This window comes from Stylophora pistillata, chromosome 1, assembly GCF_964205215.1.
Source record: "Stylophora pistillata chromosome 1, jaStyPist1.2, whole genome shotgun sequence".
Lineage (NCBI taxonomy): Eukaryota > Metazoa > Cnidaria > Anthozoa > Scleractinia > Pocilloporidae > Stylophora > Stylophora pistillata.
In genome coordinates this window covers 40,241,613-40,259,642 of record NC_142519.1, presented here as the reverse complement: position 1 = coordinate 40,259,642, position 18,030 = coordinate 40,241,613, and the positions used below count along the sequence as shown (strand labels likewise).

Sequence of the window (18,030 nt, the reverse complement as noted above, 5' to 3'; positions counted from 1 at the left end):
AGTGAGTTTATTTATTCACGTTGAACACAAAAGGGCTTACGACAAAGCTCGTAACAACGTGCACGTGCTAAATACTTAGTAAATAAACCCCTTCGGGCGGCTGATATGTCGGCTGATAATGTCCGCGGCTGAGATTGTCCGAAAAATGAATATTTGGCCGAGAAGCGAGGCTTCGAGTGCAAGTATGAAACCTTGAGGACAATCTCTCAGCCAAGGATATTATCAGCCGACATACCAGTAAGCCAGAACAGGGTTTATTTATTTCATAACCTTCCCATTCATTTTCACATCGCTATTAAACTTCGCGTAAACACAGTAAAAAAGCCAGTGGTGATCTGATGGCGAATGGGCGTGATTGACGAAAGCAAAAAAAGACAGCTTTGTTTCCTTCCATGTTTTACAGAACGGAAAAGTTGAAACTCTTGTGTTGACTATGTTTCTTTTCCACGGAAAAAATCGGAGGACAAATATCGACGCGGACGGGGGTTATTGCGTGATAACTGTCCTGTGATTTTGCACCATGTGACGTAAAGTAACCAATAAAATCGCGCTAAAATTAATGGGTGGGTTATAATAAAAATAAATAGATTAAAACTTCTATGGCGCAGGAATCATAAGGATATGTTCTCTCGCGCTTTGCAATATTGCAATCAGCAATGATATTATTATTGCTCTTTACAATCAGCAGTTATTTTTATAATAATTAAAACTGAAATAAACTCATAAAACTAGGTAATCTCAGGACTAGATAGAATTATTGGATTAAGCTATAAGCCTTTTGGAATGGGTGAGTTTTAAGAACTCTTTTGAAAGATTGTACATTATCTGCACAACGGATGGTAATTTATTTCATAGCGTTGGTGCAGCCGCGGTAAAATATCGACGGGTTTTAACGGTTTTTTTTTATCTTAAATGGATTAAGATAATGTGGTACGAGGGAAATTTAAGTTTTTTTTTTTCGAATAACCACGAAATATGTTATAAAACATACCAGCAACGGTTTATGGTGAAATCATCATCACGTAATGGTCTCGAAGTATTATAAGTCAGTCATGCATCGCTAGGAAATTACTCAATAACGTCTTTTCAGTTATATTTGTGTCTGAAGCCTGTTTTCGTACTTTTTAACGTTTCCAATAAACAATTTAAGGCGTCTGACAATATACTTCCTCTAAGGAGAAAAGTCGTTGTCACCGGAAATGGAAATTGTTTTATAGAGCTGTCGCTCTTTGGAGGGATAAAATAAGCGAAGAAAAACGTGAGAAAATCCCTAGGTCAAGTGATACTTTGAGAAAAATCTAAGGTTTTTGAGTGGCCACTCTTTTCCTCGAGCTCCTCAGGGGATCTTATCAGGAACATTGAGTGTTATTGTCAGAGAAAACCGGGCAGGAGCAAAAGATTGAGGTCGGCGTTTGACCTCCACCTTTTAATCATATAAAATTCACCTGCAAAGATTATCAACGGAGGTATTTTCAGAAGTTGGGGGTTTTTTGTTTGAAGATAAAAGTTTTCTTGAGATCAGGGCCTTCCACGGGCGTGAAATATCGAGATCTTCGGCGAACTTTTGTCGAACCTATATGCATTAGCACGAAGTGAAAAAAATTGCTCTTCTCTTTCTGAGATCTTTAGCCTATAATAAGCCGATTGAAATATAATTTTCAATATTTGCCCCAGTTCCAGGGGCAAACAGGCTTCAGACACGTAAATATAACTGAAAATTAATAAATTACCATCCGTTTTGCAGATAATGTACAATCTTTCAAAAGAGTTCTTAAAACTCACCCATTCCAAAAGGCTTATAGCTTAATCCAATAGTTCTATCTAGTCCTGAGATTACCAAGTTTTATGAGTTATATTTCAATTTTAATTATTATAAAAATAACTGCTGATTGTAAAGCGCAATTATAATATCATTGCTGACTGCAATATTGCAAAGCGCAAGAGAACATATCCCTATGATTCCCGCGCCATAGAAGTTTTAATTTATTGTTATTATTATTATCTACGTACAAAATGTTTTTTTTTAACGTCAAAGCAACCTTTCGCCAAATGTCTCCTTCTAGCAACTTACAATGGTTGTCCCGTGGCGATCCCAGAAATCTTTGCGCAAACTGAACGATCCGTTCATTGATACAATTGATTTGTCGCCATACTTTATGATCATGACCGATATTGAGAGAAGGGACATGACTTGAATCGCGTTATATTTCAAAGGAAGTATTTTGAATGTCTAAAATAATCGCAAAAATATCGTGTGGTTAATGCTTAACAGAAAGAAAAAATCAAAGAGTTAGTCCATGTTACGGTTTTCCATCTGAGTAGTTAAGAAGTATCATGATACCATTTGCGATAGATTTCTAACGGACAACGAAGGGAAATCTCCTTTACAACTTATATTTGGTTCTGTCACGCTTTGTCCTCGATACGTTTTCTCTTGCAAACCTTTCAGCGTAGAATAGGTGGTGATTATAACTGAGCTTTTAATCTGGAAGGACTTTCACAATAAAATTTTTGAAGGGTGCACCCGTAGTTTAACGATGAGTTGAAAAAAGCGTGCAAGATGACTTGGCAAGGACAATGGTTAAGGATTTACGCAAAGTTTTTCTTCAACAAATTTTCTATGAAGTGTCTTTGTTAAGCTCTCTTTACTGGAAAAATGTGTGGAGTGGTAACTTTCCACTGAAACTTTCTGGTGAAAAAGTGTTGCTGTAAATATATACTGCCCATGCTTTTTTTCTTATAAGTGTGTTCTCTTTCTCTTAATGTCTAGACGTGTCATTTTTTTTAGCGCCTATGTTTAGCCAGAGACTGGAAACATTTTTAACACGCACTACTTTGCAAGTGTTTCATTGCTTGACTTCTCCACGCTCACTGAGTCCTAAAAGGCTTGGAGCAAAATGTGCTCGTAAGAAAGTAATTCCCATGCCATTAACTAAATCGAATATCATAAAAAATATATGCCTGCCTAAATGAAGCAAAGAGAAACTGCTCACAGCAAGGCAATCGAAGCCAGGCAATTGAAAGCTATCGCGTTAGTATAAACTGAAACAACAACAAACATATGAAACATATGTGTGAACTGCGGTTATGAGACGTATATGAGCACGATCCTTCGCAGTAAAGCACTATTTGAGCAATAGTGAAAATCAGACCTGAAAAAAATTTCAGGCCTGTACGGGATTCGAACCACTGACCTCTGCGATACTAGTGTAGCGCTCTTACCAATTGAGCTAACAAGCCAACTGAGAGCAGGTCACCAAATTAATTCGACATAAACCCGTAGATGATAAATCAAACAACAACAAACATATGAAACATATGTGTGAACTGCGGTTATGAGACGTATATGAGCACGATCCTTCGCAGTAAAGCACTATTTGAGCAATAGTGAAAATCAGACCTGAAAAAAATTTCAGGCCTGTACGGTCTGATTTTCACTATTGCTCAAATAGTGCTTTACTGCGAAGGATCGTGCTCATATACGTCTCATAACCGCAGTTCACACATATGTTTCATATGTTTGTTGTTGTTTGATTTATCATCTACGGGTTTATGTCGAATTAATTTGGTGACCTGCTCTCAGTTGGCTTGTTAGCTCAATTGGTAAGAGCGCTACACTAGTATCGCAGAGGTCAGTGGTTCGAATCCCGTACAGGCCTGAAATTTTTTTCAGGTCTGATTTTCACTATTGCTCAAATAGTGCTTTACTGCGAAGGATCGTGCTCATATACGTCTCATAACCGCAGTTCACACATATGTTTCATATGTTTGTTGTTGTTTGATTTATCATCTACGGGTTTATGTCGAATTAATTTGGTGACCTGCTCTCAGTTGGCTTGTTAGCTCAATTGGTAAGAGCGCTACACTAGTATCGCAGAGGTCAGTGGTTCGAATCCCGTACAGGCCTGAAATTTTTTTCAGGTCTGATTTTCACTATTGCTCAAATAGTGCTTTACTGCGAAGGATCGTGCTCATATACAAGTATAAACTGAGTTTGCAGTTGGGGAGCAAAGATACCGATCACAGACACTTTCTAACAAGCACCACAGGAAACAGGTCAATCCATGAACTAGCTTTAAGGTTGGTATGACTTTCATATCTAGCTTCCCGCTTCCGACATTAACGATGGTCTTTATTCTGACAGAATAACTCTACGAAATTAATTTAGAACATAGCTAGCAGAGTCGCGCAATCAAATTCATTATACGTAAGCGTGCTCAAAATTCCGATAGTGCACGCTGATAGCGTCAGCAAATCCGACTTCGCCAGAAATTTTTTTTCGCGCGAGCGGCCATTGCTTGTGCGGAGAAAAATAATACATTTCGCGACAATAATGGATACAAACAGAAACTCGGCCTGCTAGTCCGAAAACGAAGACAATGTTTCGACCTTTTCCCATGGGCTAGAGTTCTTAAATGAGGCAGAAAAAGAGAAAAACAAAGGAAAAGGAGACTCGGCATCAGCGCCGTCACGATTCGCTTCAACTGATATTATTGTCCGTTTTTCGCGTCGCATTTGATGCACAATTCCACCGGCTATGTTCTAAAACAATTGGTTCATGCTTTCAGCTGTGCACTATCGAGTTATGGAGCACGTGGGAAGTTTGGAGAGCACTCAAGAAGCTAGAGTTGCCCTCGGCTATCGCCTCGGGCAACTCTTACGCTTCTTTCGTGCTCTCCAAACTTCCAGCGTGCTCCATAACTCGATAGTGTACGCTAAAGCATGAACCAATTGTTAAATAGATCTATAATTAAATAGGTAATAAAAGGCAGCAGAAAATAATGTCGGTCATCATCCTCTTTAAAATTGCTAAGATTTTCCTTCCTTGGAATTTAACCAAAAGAAAAAAAAGACAGATAGGTAAAGAGATGAATTTTTAGTTGATAAGCAACTGAGTAATAGAGCGACAATTGCAGTGAATTGAGTTTTCTTCCATATTTGATTTTGACGGACCGAGTTGTGAAATTAAATAATAATGATAATGATAATAAACCATTTACACATCTTGAGAGAGACAGAAAATTAATTCCTGGACACGTTTGTGTTTATTCATAGAAGCGTCACGTGTTGTGTTAGGCGTGTTAGGTTACGCAAGGAACCGTTGACAATTTGAAACCGTTGATACGTTATATGGAAAGATATGGGAAACGAAACGTGGTCGATTGACAACGCTAAATATTCCGAAATGGGAATATTTTACACTCCTTGTATGTCCTTTGCAGTTTCTAGGAGTCTCTGCTGCTATGGACTTGTTTTGCCATCACTGTTATTCTATCATACTCCGTCTTGTGAGACGTAACTTATTTTTCTCTGAGATTTTCGCCAATAAGTCGATAAATATATCTTATTAACCAAGTGCGAGGGCCGTACTGGGAGAATATCGGCCCGAGGTCTTGACAGTACGGACCGAGCGCAGCGAGGTCCGTACAAAAGAGACCGAGGGCCGATATTCTTCCACTACGGTCCCGAGCAAGCTTGGTTGATAAGAGATTTATTATAAGACTGAAGTTCAAAGGGACACAAGTGCGGTATCATTCGGGACTATTCGGGATAGTGCCCGGTCCAATACTGAGCGAATATTGACCGGCAATAGAGCATTTTGATTGGTTGAATTTAGTTATTGGCCTTCTGACTGCCCGAGTCGTGTAATAAGATATGAATGCGCACAGTGTCGAGTTGAAGGTAAGGATGTAAGTAGATAACTTTAGAGGTTTCATTGGTAAGAGGACGTAAAAGTTGGTGTTTTTTAACGTTTTAGTCCTGTATGGGACAGCTAGGAAATATACAAAGTTTTAAAACACGCTCGTTTCGTTTTTTGAGCTTTTTGCCACGAACGCGACCCCAGTTAGGCTGGCTACCCCACTGTTTCGTTACGAAGGAATCGTTTTAATATCTGCCATCAAGTGTTACATCAACTGACCCGTTATTACAAACGTCCACCCCTTAAGTTTAAACACTCAAACCAGGCTACTGCTAAATAATGCCTATTGTTACACCCACCTTGAGGCGTTTACACGGTAGATTGTCACCCTGGCTGACAGGGTTACCCTACCTGGCAGACCGGGCTACCTCTTAGGCGGGTCATCCCACTTAGGCGGGTTACCCCACTCAGGCAGGTTACCTCACGTACCTGGCGCCCCCATCTCCATGTGAACAGGCCCCTATTCACTTTCTCACTAACAGTTTCTAACTGAACGTTACTAAAGGTTTCTCACTAAGAGAATACAGTTTATAATCTTCTGCTTCTCGCTGCCTTAAACGAACGTGGTGAATTATCGCACAGTTTTAAATAAAACTAACTTTAAACGAAGTAAGCTCACAAAAAAGGAGAAATGGAAACTACATTAATTCTAATGCTTCCGTTATGTTTGTCCTTGTATTCGTTTATCAGCGAACGAACGAGAGTATGCAATGATTAACAAAGGTTATACCAACATAAAAAGCACGTGATACTCAAAATTAAGACACGAATGGTGTCTTGTGAAGAGTTTCAAGTTATCTTGAGTTAGTTGCTCTTTTATCTTTTTCTTATACCTTGGGTCTGAGATAAAATAATAATAGTATATAGTGATACAAGCTTGGGATTTTCATGAAACTTGATAAATTGTAGATTTTAAAAAAAGACGATTATTCAGCAAAAGCGTTGTGCAGAGAGCGTCTGTTCAAAATTTCGTTTGTCTCTTTGTGTACATGAGCGTGCATATGTTTCTACTTACATGTACCGCCAAGTGCTATACATGTCCACTAGCACCAAAAAGAGTACTCCAACTTTGACAGACGTAGCATAGCCTAGATAGTTTTAGACTAAAATAAGCGGTCTATTCTCATTCGCGTAAAAGCTGCCGAATGTGGAATTAGCATATCGGATAACTCCGCACTCTCGTGACCGAAATGCTTGTGGCCGTAGGAGTCCCCAGAGAGATTCTCAAAACTTTTATGCGCGACCGTTGCATGTAAAATCTCTCTCTTCTCGCAAGTTTACTGACGCCACGGTCACAAGAACCTACTGATTCGCTGAAATTTAGGACAAAGCATAGCTTTCCTTGCTGTTGCTAGTGTCTTTGATAAGAGCTCCTAATTAAAAAGTCTACACAAGGGGCGTTGGTCCCGCGATATTCTCTGGTACCTCATAAGTTGGAAACTATGCTTTATTTTGCAGGGTGACCTTACTCATTTTAAAGCAGCTGAGCTCTCACATCTCCTGAGATAACAGGAAATTCGTTTTATTTCTGAGTAAAGTCTGTGATCAAAGGCATTGTGGCAGAACTTTCTTCGCGCAAAGCCGGAAACGTTCATAACAAAGAAAATAGCCTTAGCCAGTTGATAATAGTACCATCATATCAGATTGACCGACTGCATGTTCATTGGTTGTAACTAATGACTTATTAGAGGACTGAGGCGTAGATGGCGTCACCACAAACAAACAATTTGCTTTTTATTACATACTGAAAGAACAGATTTCACTTAAGCCCGTGTCTGTTAAGTAAGAGATCATAGAAGAAGGCAAAATGTGATAACAACATCAGTGACTTCTTCGGTCACGCATCCTCTACAACTTTTTTGTTTTCACCGCATTATGTGATCTAGCAAATGCATGGCAACATGGAATATATTTGTTGATGTGACACTTTTTTGGCTTAATGAAATGCATCAACAAAGGAAGTGGAAAGCAGTGCCTTTCTGCAATAATTGTGCTCATTGCTGCTTATATCAAGTCCGAGATTAACAATGTTTAATCAAATCTAATTCAGTTTCTCCGAACGTTTAACTTTAAGGCTATGTAAACGACTTGGCGCGAGCATATAACTTCGCAAATCAAAAACCGTTCAGCTTCAAAAGCAATCTTCGGATAAATAGCGGGAGTTTTTATGCACTCCTTGAAAGTCCTATCTAAGAGAATAAGTAGGTGTAGTTTTCAGTCAGGTAGAGGCACGGAATAGTAAAAATATGAAACAGAGAATGCAGTGTGATTCATAAGGATTTGCACCTTCGACAAAAGGTCCTCTCATTCTTACAAAAAATACAAAAACGGTTATTGCATATCAAAAAATCAGGGTTAATCTCTTAATAGACCATTTTACAGTTGTGTACTTAGTTGCCATGCCTTTGATTTGAAGTGAGGCTGAGGGTGACATTGTTGTGATAGAGACCAGTATCTAATTAGCATGATAACAAAGAAATTTGCATTTGAAAAGCAGGAACATCCGTATCATAACAAGGTAAACCCTTAGCCTCACTCCTGTCCAAAGGCTTGGCCACCAAACCCACAACTGTAAAAAGGACAATTCCTAGTTTTTATAGTCCGCATAGCATTAAAGAAATTCCGCATGCCATTAAGGAAAAAACGGACTTGAACTTTCCTCTTCGAAACGCCGCAACCACTTGATAGGACTACCAAGTTGAAAATATGTGAGAATAATGCGCCTGGCGCTCTTGTCTCACTAAACAGATAATCGATTTTTTGGCAACAAAAAAGAATCCTAATGCAGCTGGCCCCAGGTGGGACATTTTTGCTTACCTAAATTACCTAAACTTCTGATTATGTTCCAAGAGCGAAACAATGCTTCGCTAGTTAGCTCAATCTACTTTGCATCTTAGTTTGGGTCACCATACCAGAGCGGAGAACTAGTAGCTCCTTTTCAATTCAGTACAAGATTTAAGATGGAAAAAACATGAAACCTGAAACGATCACAAACTCAATTTAATATCTTAATGAACTGGGCATATCCTACAGCTTGTAGATTATTTAGATCGTTCCCTTCGAAATTTTTCTGGCTTTATACGAGGAAGTTTGTACCGCGCTGTCTTTGTCCACACGCGTGTTATCATCTAAAAAAGGAATTAAAACTTCTCTGTTTCCCTGGGGTAATTATCCACAAAAAGATAAGGTTTTCTCGCCTATCATAACTACTATAGGAAAGCACAACTTTCCAACTCTGTCGTTGATGGACGTCGATTGGACCATTACGTGCCAAAGAAATCTCAAGCCAATGATCATGAATGGCATCCAATCACACAATCCATCCCATAAGTAAGCTCTGTTCGCTAATTATAGCTATTAAAGGAAAGCAAAGCTTTCCAACTCTGTCGCTGATGCACGTCGATTGGACCCAATTGGCACCGCTACGTGCAAAAGAAATTTCAAGTGAATGACCATGGATGGCACCCGATCATACAATGCACAACATATTAAGTAAGTTCTGCTCCCTAATTGTGACTATTAAGGAAAGCACAGCTTTCCTACTCAGCCGTCGATGCATTTCACGTGAGCCAAATTTTCAGTAACATTTAAAAATATTTTTGAGTCAGTTATCTTGAGATGTGGTGAAAGTAATACACGTTAAACCGACATTCATAACTAGTTGCTACTGTTCAGCAGTAGGTTTTTCTAAGGTTTTTCCTTACCTTAGAAAATAGTTTGAGCTGATCGAACGAACCACCGTTCCCTGCCCTGAATACAGCCAGGTGTAAAGTTGTCAAAATTATACACCACATCTTTCTAATTTGAGCATTGAGACATATCGCACGACCAAAAGACCTCTACTACTCTGCGGTTCTTCTTTTGATTATTTTTATACTCTATTCTAATTATGCATATAACATTTATCAGTCACGCTTCTTATGGAGGAAACTGTTGGTTTGCACACTGCAGGAGCTTTTCACTAAGCTTGCCAAGATGGAAAATTACTTCGGTATTCAGCCGTTGAACAGATGATGATTATCTGGATATCTTGTTGCATGTAGTAATGCAACAACTTTGGTTGCGCGCGCCAGTGATATAGTAGGAAAACTATATATACATATATATATATATGCTTCTATACATGTTTCAGTTTATCAGTTAAGGCTATTTCTAAGGAACTCAATCAAATATGTACCTTGCAGTAACAATAATGGACTGCTCTTTTGTGATAAAGCAACAAGGTCCTACAACTTGAACCTTATGCAATGGGTAATAGCCGCCGATATTCTCAGAAAGCTATCCCTGTAATCATCTTGGCGAGCCTTGTGAGAGGTTTCTATAGTGTGCAAACCAACAGTTTTTGTCATGAGCTGAACGTGACTAAGAAAGAAAGGTTGGTGCCATGCCCGAGTGACAAGGATGGAAACGAAAGCTTCCTCGTATGAAGCCAGACTTTCAGGCTCTTCAAGATGGAATCGCATAGCTTAAAGTAAACACGCGCTCTGATTGGTCAATACGTCAATCGGAAGAGAGGGTATTTAGCGTGGAATCGCACTAACGCATAAAGCGATATCGCTGACGTGAGTCACGATCAAAAGTTATTGTTACGAACGTAAAAACGTAAACACAGCTAGTGCTACGAAAATATGAAAAAATATGAACAAACTTATAGAAAACGAATGTCTTCCAAATTTTGATTTGAAGTCGAAATTTTTAGAAAATTGGAGGAAACCACTCACGCTCAAAAGTACGAGAAAACGCATAGAGAAAAATCAAAATGCCAGAGACGAGGGAAGAAAGCCAAACGACAGTTCTCGCCAAGGAAAACCAAACAAGCGTTACGAAAGAAAACCAAAACAGGTATCAACGCCGAAAAAGGTCAAGCATCTTTTCCCGAAATCCGAAAGATTGTAGCCTATACAGACGACGAACTGGCCTCTTTTAGATACAACATGGTTTCAAAAAACACTAGACGGCAAATTCACAAATTCGAGTGGTCGAAGAACTGTCATCCAAGCGCTCAGTGATGATTTCGACCCAGTGGAGATATCAGAGCTCACTGGCCACTCCAATCCGGAATCCATATCCAGCTACAGCCATAATCCTCTGGAAAAACAGCGGCGAATGTCGAATAAGTTGGCCGGTTTCAACCCACGCCAGGCGCGACAACTACCAACGGCTATTCAAGTCATGCTTTACGGGAGATTGTTCTCAATAGCTCAGCCACGCCAAGCAACACAGCAGCTACTAGTGACCTTGACAGCAATGCCAGTCGTTCTAGTTACCTGATGGCAGGAGCAGTTGGCGGAATGTTTACTGTAGTAACTTTTAATAATTCTCCAGTAAATATTTCCATAAACTTTCAGTCCAGCATTGACAGCAACGAGCGACTCCCTGCGATGAAAGAAAAACAGTTAAAATTGTGACTTTTAACTGAACTGTTTTTCGCCAGAGTTTACCGAGAAATTCCAGTCTTAATCATCATATTTTGAATACGCTTTTTTTTACAACTGTAAAGCACTTACCGGTTATTTGTAGACCTTGCTTTGATACCGGAACGCTTGAAATTTTCATTTCGCTTGAGGATTTGACCATTCAGTTGTTGATTGTCGGCGCCACATTTTGCCAAGTTGAGTGGTAGCAGGCAAATCTCTGTCTTAAATAACTCCGTATTCTGTACTTTTAGTTTTTTGGCTGAAGATTGTAAAATGTGAGGCACCGCTTTCTCCACGAGTTTGAAATAAAAGTGGTTTTCATTCTAAAAATATCTTGTTCCCTCTATTCGCTAGATATTGACACCTGACTTTGAAAGGGTTTCCATCGTTTGCGCACTGGCGTGGCGCACAAAAATACAGAACGTCTGGTTTCGCCCAGTGATTTGATGGCTTTAGCTATGTGATTCAAGAAAAATTCCCGAGGTACAATTAAAATTGTCGACGGTTCAAACGTGAGCGACTTACCTTGCTTTCCTTTCCCTTAACAATGACAGTTTTGACAGTTGACTTTAAAATGGCTTTCTTAAGGGCGCGCGTACGGAATAAAAACAGACAATAACATTGCCGTTTTAATTTCTTGTTTTCTTATTTTTATTCAGTTATGCGATTCAAGAAAAATTCACTACCTGACTCGTGAATTCCACGTTAAATTTCACTTGAAAAATCGATATCGCACTCATCGCTTCGCGATTCGTGCGATATCGGTTTTTCGCGTGAAATTTAACGTGCAATTCACTCGTCAGGCAGTGAATTTCTCTATAGAATTACATTTGCACTCAGCCCTTGAAGACATAATGACTACAACAAATTATTACACGACTCGGGTAGTCAGAGGGCCAATAACTAAAATCAACCAATCAAAATGCTCTATTGCCGGTCAATATTCTCTCAGTATTGGACCGGGCACTGTCCCGAGTGATACCGCACTTGTGTCCCTTTGAACTTCAGTCGTAAAATAAATCTCTTATTAACCAAGCTTGCTCGGGACGGTACTGGAAGAATATCGGCCCTCGGTCTTTTTTGTACGGACCTCGCTGCGCTCGGTCCGTACTGTCAAGACCTCGGGCCGATATTCTCCCAGTACGGCCCTCGCGCTTGGTTAATGAGATATATGTATTGTTCAGTTGTACTTAGATGGAAAGTTACTCATGCATACTTTTTGGTTGCTTCAACAAGCGATAGAGTAGGAAAGTCTTGTTTACATGCATTTATTAGTTTATCAATGGGCTATTTTTTAATAAATCAAGCAGTTATGTACCTTGCAGTAACAACTGACTGCTCTCTTATAATGATAAAATAACAATGTCTAATGACAACCTTACAGTGATCAGGGATAACCCGATAATTATCGGAAGGCATACCTTCTCAACATTATCACTCGGGAATGTCACCAACCTTTCTTTCTATCTTAATTTCCATTCAAGACTCTTTCTCAATTTTGTTTCTACTACAATTAACAAAAACTTTCAGTGTTACAGTATTTCTTAGTTTACGGTTTCCTGCATAAACCCTCAGTAACCAGTTCACTTCTTGGTGTAAATCCGAAAAAGGGTATATTAAGAAATTCCCGAGTGATAATGTTGAAAAGGTATGCCTTCCGATAATTATCGGGTTATCACTGATCGCTGTAAAGTTGTCATCAAACATTGTTATTTAGTCATAAGAGAGCAGTCAGTTGTTACCGCAAGGTAGATAACTGTTTGACCTTCTTGAGACACTTAAATAAACATCATGAAGGTAAGCGCTCTGCGTGATATCATGGCCTCTTGAGCAAACTGAATGAGCTTCGGAATGCAATCAGATTGGTAATTTTGTTACTGGTGCCTGTCTAATGAGATGTTCAATGTCATTAAACAACTTCTCTATCGAGAATTGCGAGGCATTTAATTTATTCGCTTGAGCTTTTTGCGAAGACAACTCAATTTTTTTCTCGGAAAGGTAAGCTCCGTTTTAGAAAACACGAGGAGGAAAATAGACAAAAGTAACGATCTTTCTGTTGGTTTTTGATATACATATATATCGCTGTTTCAAGTTATTCATAGTTCCGCAAGATTTTATGACCATATTTAGTTATGTTTGGAGCCATTAACCCCCTACGATTTTGCAATGCTTCACTTAATTTTACGGCATACATTCGTTAATGTTGCTATTTAATATGTCTTCTTCGCAATAAGAAGAATAGCAACAGAACTGAAATGCATGGGCTAACATATAATTTCTTTAATCTATTTTACCTAGATTTCTCTGCCATGTCTCTTAAGTTTGGGGTATTGTTGCTTATGTTGGTGCTTCTGTACAAAGTGAAAGTAAATGCTTCGCTACCTTAATAGCAGCATAGGCTGAATTGCTAAGGTCTATAGTGTTACTAAGGTTGAGATCGGACGTCAGCCATTATCAGGCGCCTCTGGCAGCCGCGTAAGTTCATGTAATGACCTCACCTTTTCCCCCACACATCCCACCCCAGGGGAGGACATCCATCACACAGTAATCTCGTGCGTGGGAAATTAACGTCTCCTACCCCTAACCCTGCAGGAGACGGGACCTCCATCTATTCGTCCTTATCCGAGAAGACCAGAATATCTTTCCATTTCATTGATGTTTTAGAAAGGTAGCAAATTCTCCTCAGTTATTTTGAGACCATGAGTATTGGTCCGGCCGGGGCTCAAACCCTCGACCTCCCGCAAAACACAATCCGGCGCTATAACCAGTTGAGCTAACCAGGACAACCGTACAGCATTCAATAATGTAAGTATAACCATCCGCACGCATGTACAAGCACGCACTGACGGAATTACGCACACACGCGAAGCAACAACCACACCAGGGAGTCCTGATTTCTTGAGTCTGAAGTATGTCGCTTATATTGAATATCTCAAAAATGACTCTGTAACGTTGACCTGTGCATGAGTTTTCATGTCATGAACCAGCGGTATGGATCGCAATGAGAAATTTCTTCAGGGTTATGGTCTGACCAACAATCGGAAAGAGACATTATTGTGTTTTACACGTAAGACTGCTAGGACCGGAATGTAATATTATGTGGTCATTGATAGAATATTTGTTGGCTTGTTTAGTGTCACTGTTGTTAGTTTTAAACCTTTTAACTGTCTCAGTTCTACTTCAGAAGTATTTCTGAAATGTAATGATTTTCATCCCTTCTATTCAATAAAGCTTTATTTATTACAAGTGCGTATTTATCATAAGACTGCTAACATAAAAGTCAGTCAGATCTATTTAGAGGTTTGAAAAGCATACATGTACGTCTTTACTCATTAAGCTGTAGGGTCTAAATGTTACAAACTCAACGAGGAAGAAATATAAAACAAATTTTATTTCCTAAAGTTCTTGCGGGATAAGTAATTAGGAATTAAAAAATTACTTGAACTGTAATAAAAGAAATTTTAATACCACACTGTTGAACCTTGTTAATTTGTAGTTATTTTTCCGGCCTGCTCTTTTGATTTCCCCACTATTTTGTTCACAAAACATTTCGTTACAATACTTCAAGCTGCCACTTAGTTGTGTGTTTGGTTTTGTTACACCAAGTAAATAAAAATGGATTCCTGTAAATGTTAAGACTTCTCAAAAGCAAGTGAGAACAGCGGACATTTACTCTGGAAATTTAAATGCTCTAGTTATACAATTTTCATGACTGCTCTTCCCTACTTCTGTAACGAGCGCTGAACGGCAACGGACAACTACATTATATCAAGCAGAAACCAAAAAGCTGCCTTTAATGCAAAAGATCAACAACCGATACACACAGTCATAATTATTCTATCACAGAGGCGATACATACCACGAATAGTTACAGTCGTATGATGGTATTTGATAACGTGCGCGAGCGATCGTCACAACTTTCAAATGCTTTTCTTTCATTTGTAAGAACTTCCATAACTTTCTACTCCATGTCCTCAAGGGAAATGGTGACTTTATTCAGTAATGAGAAATCCCGTTTCAAAGCAAACACCATGACTGTTGATGTATCTAGAGCAACAATGTGAATCAAGTTCTTAATGCATAATCAAAAGATCAGAATGCCACAAGGTCTCTTCCAAAGGGTTAATGTCTGTTGAGAATTATAATTATATTTTAAAAGTAAAATTATATGAATAGGCTTCCTTGGTTGTTCTCTTATCATTATTAACAATATAACACAACTGTTGCATGAACAGTGGACATGTAATGCTAAATATTGGGCCAAATTTTACATGATATTCTGCACCCAAGTGGTGTTTTCCAATATAGATGATAATGCATTCTTTTTGTCGCAGCCATTTTCTTTCATTGAGCTGGAGAGCATAAATTGAACTTGTAAGAAAAAGTACAGCCCATGTCAGAATGTCCAAAAAGTGTCAAAAGAAGGCTTGAACAGGGAAGAAAATATAATGTTATGTCAAAAATTTCAAAATTAACACTGGCTTATACTCTTGATGAAATATAACAGTGAGAGACACCATGGCTAAAGACTTTTTTAATTTCCTCAAAATAAGAAAAAAAAAATTCATATTTCATGCTGCTGGGTAGTATTGTGTAGATCAAACTTAGGTTTGTTCTTCTATTAAAACTTGGCCATCCTTGCTCCTTCTCCGTTTTTTCAGTCCTTCCAGTCTTGGGGGTTTGTCTCCTCTGAGAGAATACATTGATTATTTTAAGACTTCTGAATGTAACCTGTTTAACTAATAACCAAATGCAACTTTCTTTTTACTTGGTCATACCATAACATTCAGACAACTGTGCATACCTTGTTGATCTGTTGTTAGAGGGGACCATGGTAATTCCAGCAGTGGTGAAAATATGCAACACACATCTCAAATACAGTGGCCTAATGTCTGCATATGGATCACAGTTTGGGACAAGTTGCCGCAACCAGTGCCATGACTTTGTGATTCGCTCCCTATATTTGACCAGAAAAGTAGTATTCAAAGTACTGGGTCTGACTTCTCAAAAGTTGCAATTAATTCTTGATAATAATTAAAAAGCTGTTATAAAAAAGGACAGGAGGACTTATCTTACAGTTGTTATTTAGACCTTGGTTTCTTTCTTTTCAGTCCAGAAGTATCACCTTTATTTAATGCTGAGCTTTAGAAAATTACTAAATAACCAAAAACATGTCAGCTTATTGTTTTAGTTAATAATAGACTGATATTATTGGAGTTCACACAATGAAGACGACTGAGTTGGACAACCAAGATCAGGTTCTTATTAGGTACAATCAGTCAGTACTCACTGATCAGAAACCAATATTACTGTAACTTACAGTACTTCACTGCTCAATAGTGTCTGATATTTATTGATAGCCAACACTTTCCTGCATACAATCTAGTATTTCCATATCTAATGCCCATCCCAATTTTCTCCAGACTTCTTCCATGTTTACAGTGAAACCCTTCTATGTGGTGTTGAATTTCCAGCTCTTATCATGTATGAAGACAAAAAAGGATTGGAAAAGAGAACTCAAAGTAACACCAGAAATACCAAGTTTGATTTGGCAGAAGTCAATTGTATTCACCCATATCCCACTAGAAAATTTTTTTAAAAAAGTCAGAGCACAAACCAGATTGAGACCACGGTAGTAACTCACTGAATATATGTGTAATTTAAAATATTAGATGCATGTATCTAAAGGGTCCTACTACCCCCTTGGCACTGGCTGCATTTTCATTAATTTCAAAACTGTTGGCAGTGAGTAAAAGTATTAGGGTTGATAGTATGAGATACCTGAATTATTATGCTGAATTTTCATTAATGGGGTAGTTAGTTTTATTTTCGCTCAAACATGGAGTAAATTTTACTTGAGTCGTTTTTCACTTGCAAACTTAGCATATACCAGTCCACAAAATTTGTGTGGGTTGGATATGCAATCAGCTCTAAGCTCTGGTAACGTGAATACAGTCTTGCAATTCTAGAGAAAATTACCAACATTTCCAATAAATAATTTTCAGTTTTGTTATGGTACCAAAAGTTAAGAATGAGCTTACCTTTGGGAGTAAATTTTTTCATTCACATTCTTTTCTTGGGTTCTCCAATCACTCTTATCAGCTTTTGTCTGTGGGGTCTTTTTTCCAGATTGATTGATTTCATCATTGGAATTAGCACTCACTGGCTCCATCACAGCTTTTTTCTGCCTCTGTTTGTTTCCTGCAGGAAATATCTTGTGGAATTTCATCCATGGCCTGCCTCTTGTCCTCTTCTTTTGTAAGCACTGAAGGTTGCCAGTTATCTCTTTGCATAAACCCACTAGACATAACAGTGCTCCCTGGGCCACCTCTGTCTTTGTTTACATGAACATTACTATTTCCATTTGTAACATGAGGATAATTAAGTGAAATGGATGTTGTGGTAGCAGCTGTCTGTGATACAAACCACCATATGACATCTGTTCTGCTAAGTGAGGCACTGTACTCTTCTCATAATAGCCTTGCTGATTGAAAGGTGATGAAGAAATCAAGAGTGGATGAATGTGATTATGTACACTTGGTGTGTTATCATAACCATGTAAAGATGATGAAACTGAAGGTAAACCCCTACTTGAAGCTGGACTCTGCCGATCTTTAAGACTTGCTGCTCCAGCACCTGGTTTAAACAAGGAATTAGAGGGATTCTGCATTGCTTAAAACATCACAGACATGTACACTGCAAAACTACAGGCAGGAGTAATCTGAAAAGTTCTTCTCAAGTATATGGCAGTATTATTAACACTATGCAGTCAACATAATATTACCAACTGAAGGCAAACAAAACAGTCACAATGTATTAACCTGGTGCAATGTTTCATTTAGACTGCTCAACAAGCTGCCCCAACTATCCTGTAAATTTGCAAGTACACTACATTATATCAACAAGCAGCCA

The 18,030-nt window shown here is 38.6% G+C and overlaps 1 protein-coding gene and 1 long non-coding RNA gene across 4 annotated transcripts in view; both read right to left on the bottom strand.

The window, feature by feature from the left end:
* LOC148742493 (uncharacterized) overlaps window positions 1-18,030 on the bottom strand; it is a 307,714-nt gene that overhangs the window by 79,312 nt on the left and 210,372 nt on the right. The gene's annotated exons all lie outside the window — the stretch shown is intronic.
* On the bottom strand, window positions 14,492-17,653 carry LOC148742501 (uncharacterized). Of its 3 annotated transcripts, XR_015999800.1 has the most exons (4): window positions 17,160-17,653; window positions 16,439-16,594; window positions 15,923-16,075; window positions 15,637-15,807 (listed from the first exon to the last, which is right to left on the bottom strand). XR_015999800.1 is itself a non-coding variant. In XM_088756379.1 (3 exons), exons 1-3 carry the CDS (start codon window positions 17,345-17,347, stop codon window positions 15,111-15,113), a joined length of 396 nt encoding a protein of 131 aa, XP_088612505.1. In that variant the 5' UTR covers window positions 17,348-17,653; the 3' UTR covers window positions 14,492-15,110. The 3 variants fall into 3 exon arrangements, 2 of the variants coding, with proteins under 2 accessions (XP_088612505.1, XP_088612500.1); XM_088756379.1 differs by lacking the exons at window positions 15,637-15,807; window positions 16,439-16,594 and adding an exon at window positions 14,492-15,165; XM_088756374.1 differs by lacking the exon at window positions 16,439-16,594.

Excerpts from the sequence above, each read along its gene's own strand:
- LOC148742501 (XM_088756374.1), bottom strand. The coding sequence starts at position 17,347 with ATGAAATTCCACAAGATATTTCCTGCAGGAAACAAACAGAGGCAGAAA. Across the intron at positions 16,076-17,159 it reads GAAAAAATTTACTCCCAAAG|GGAGCGAATCACAAAGTCAT; the intron begins GTAAGCTCATTC and ends GGTCAAATATAG. Across the intron at positions 15,808-15,922 it reads TCTAACAACAGATCAACAAG|AGGAGACAAACCCCCAAGAC; the intron begins GTATGCACAGTT and ends GTATTCTCTCAG.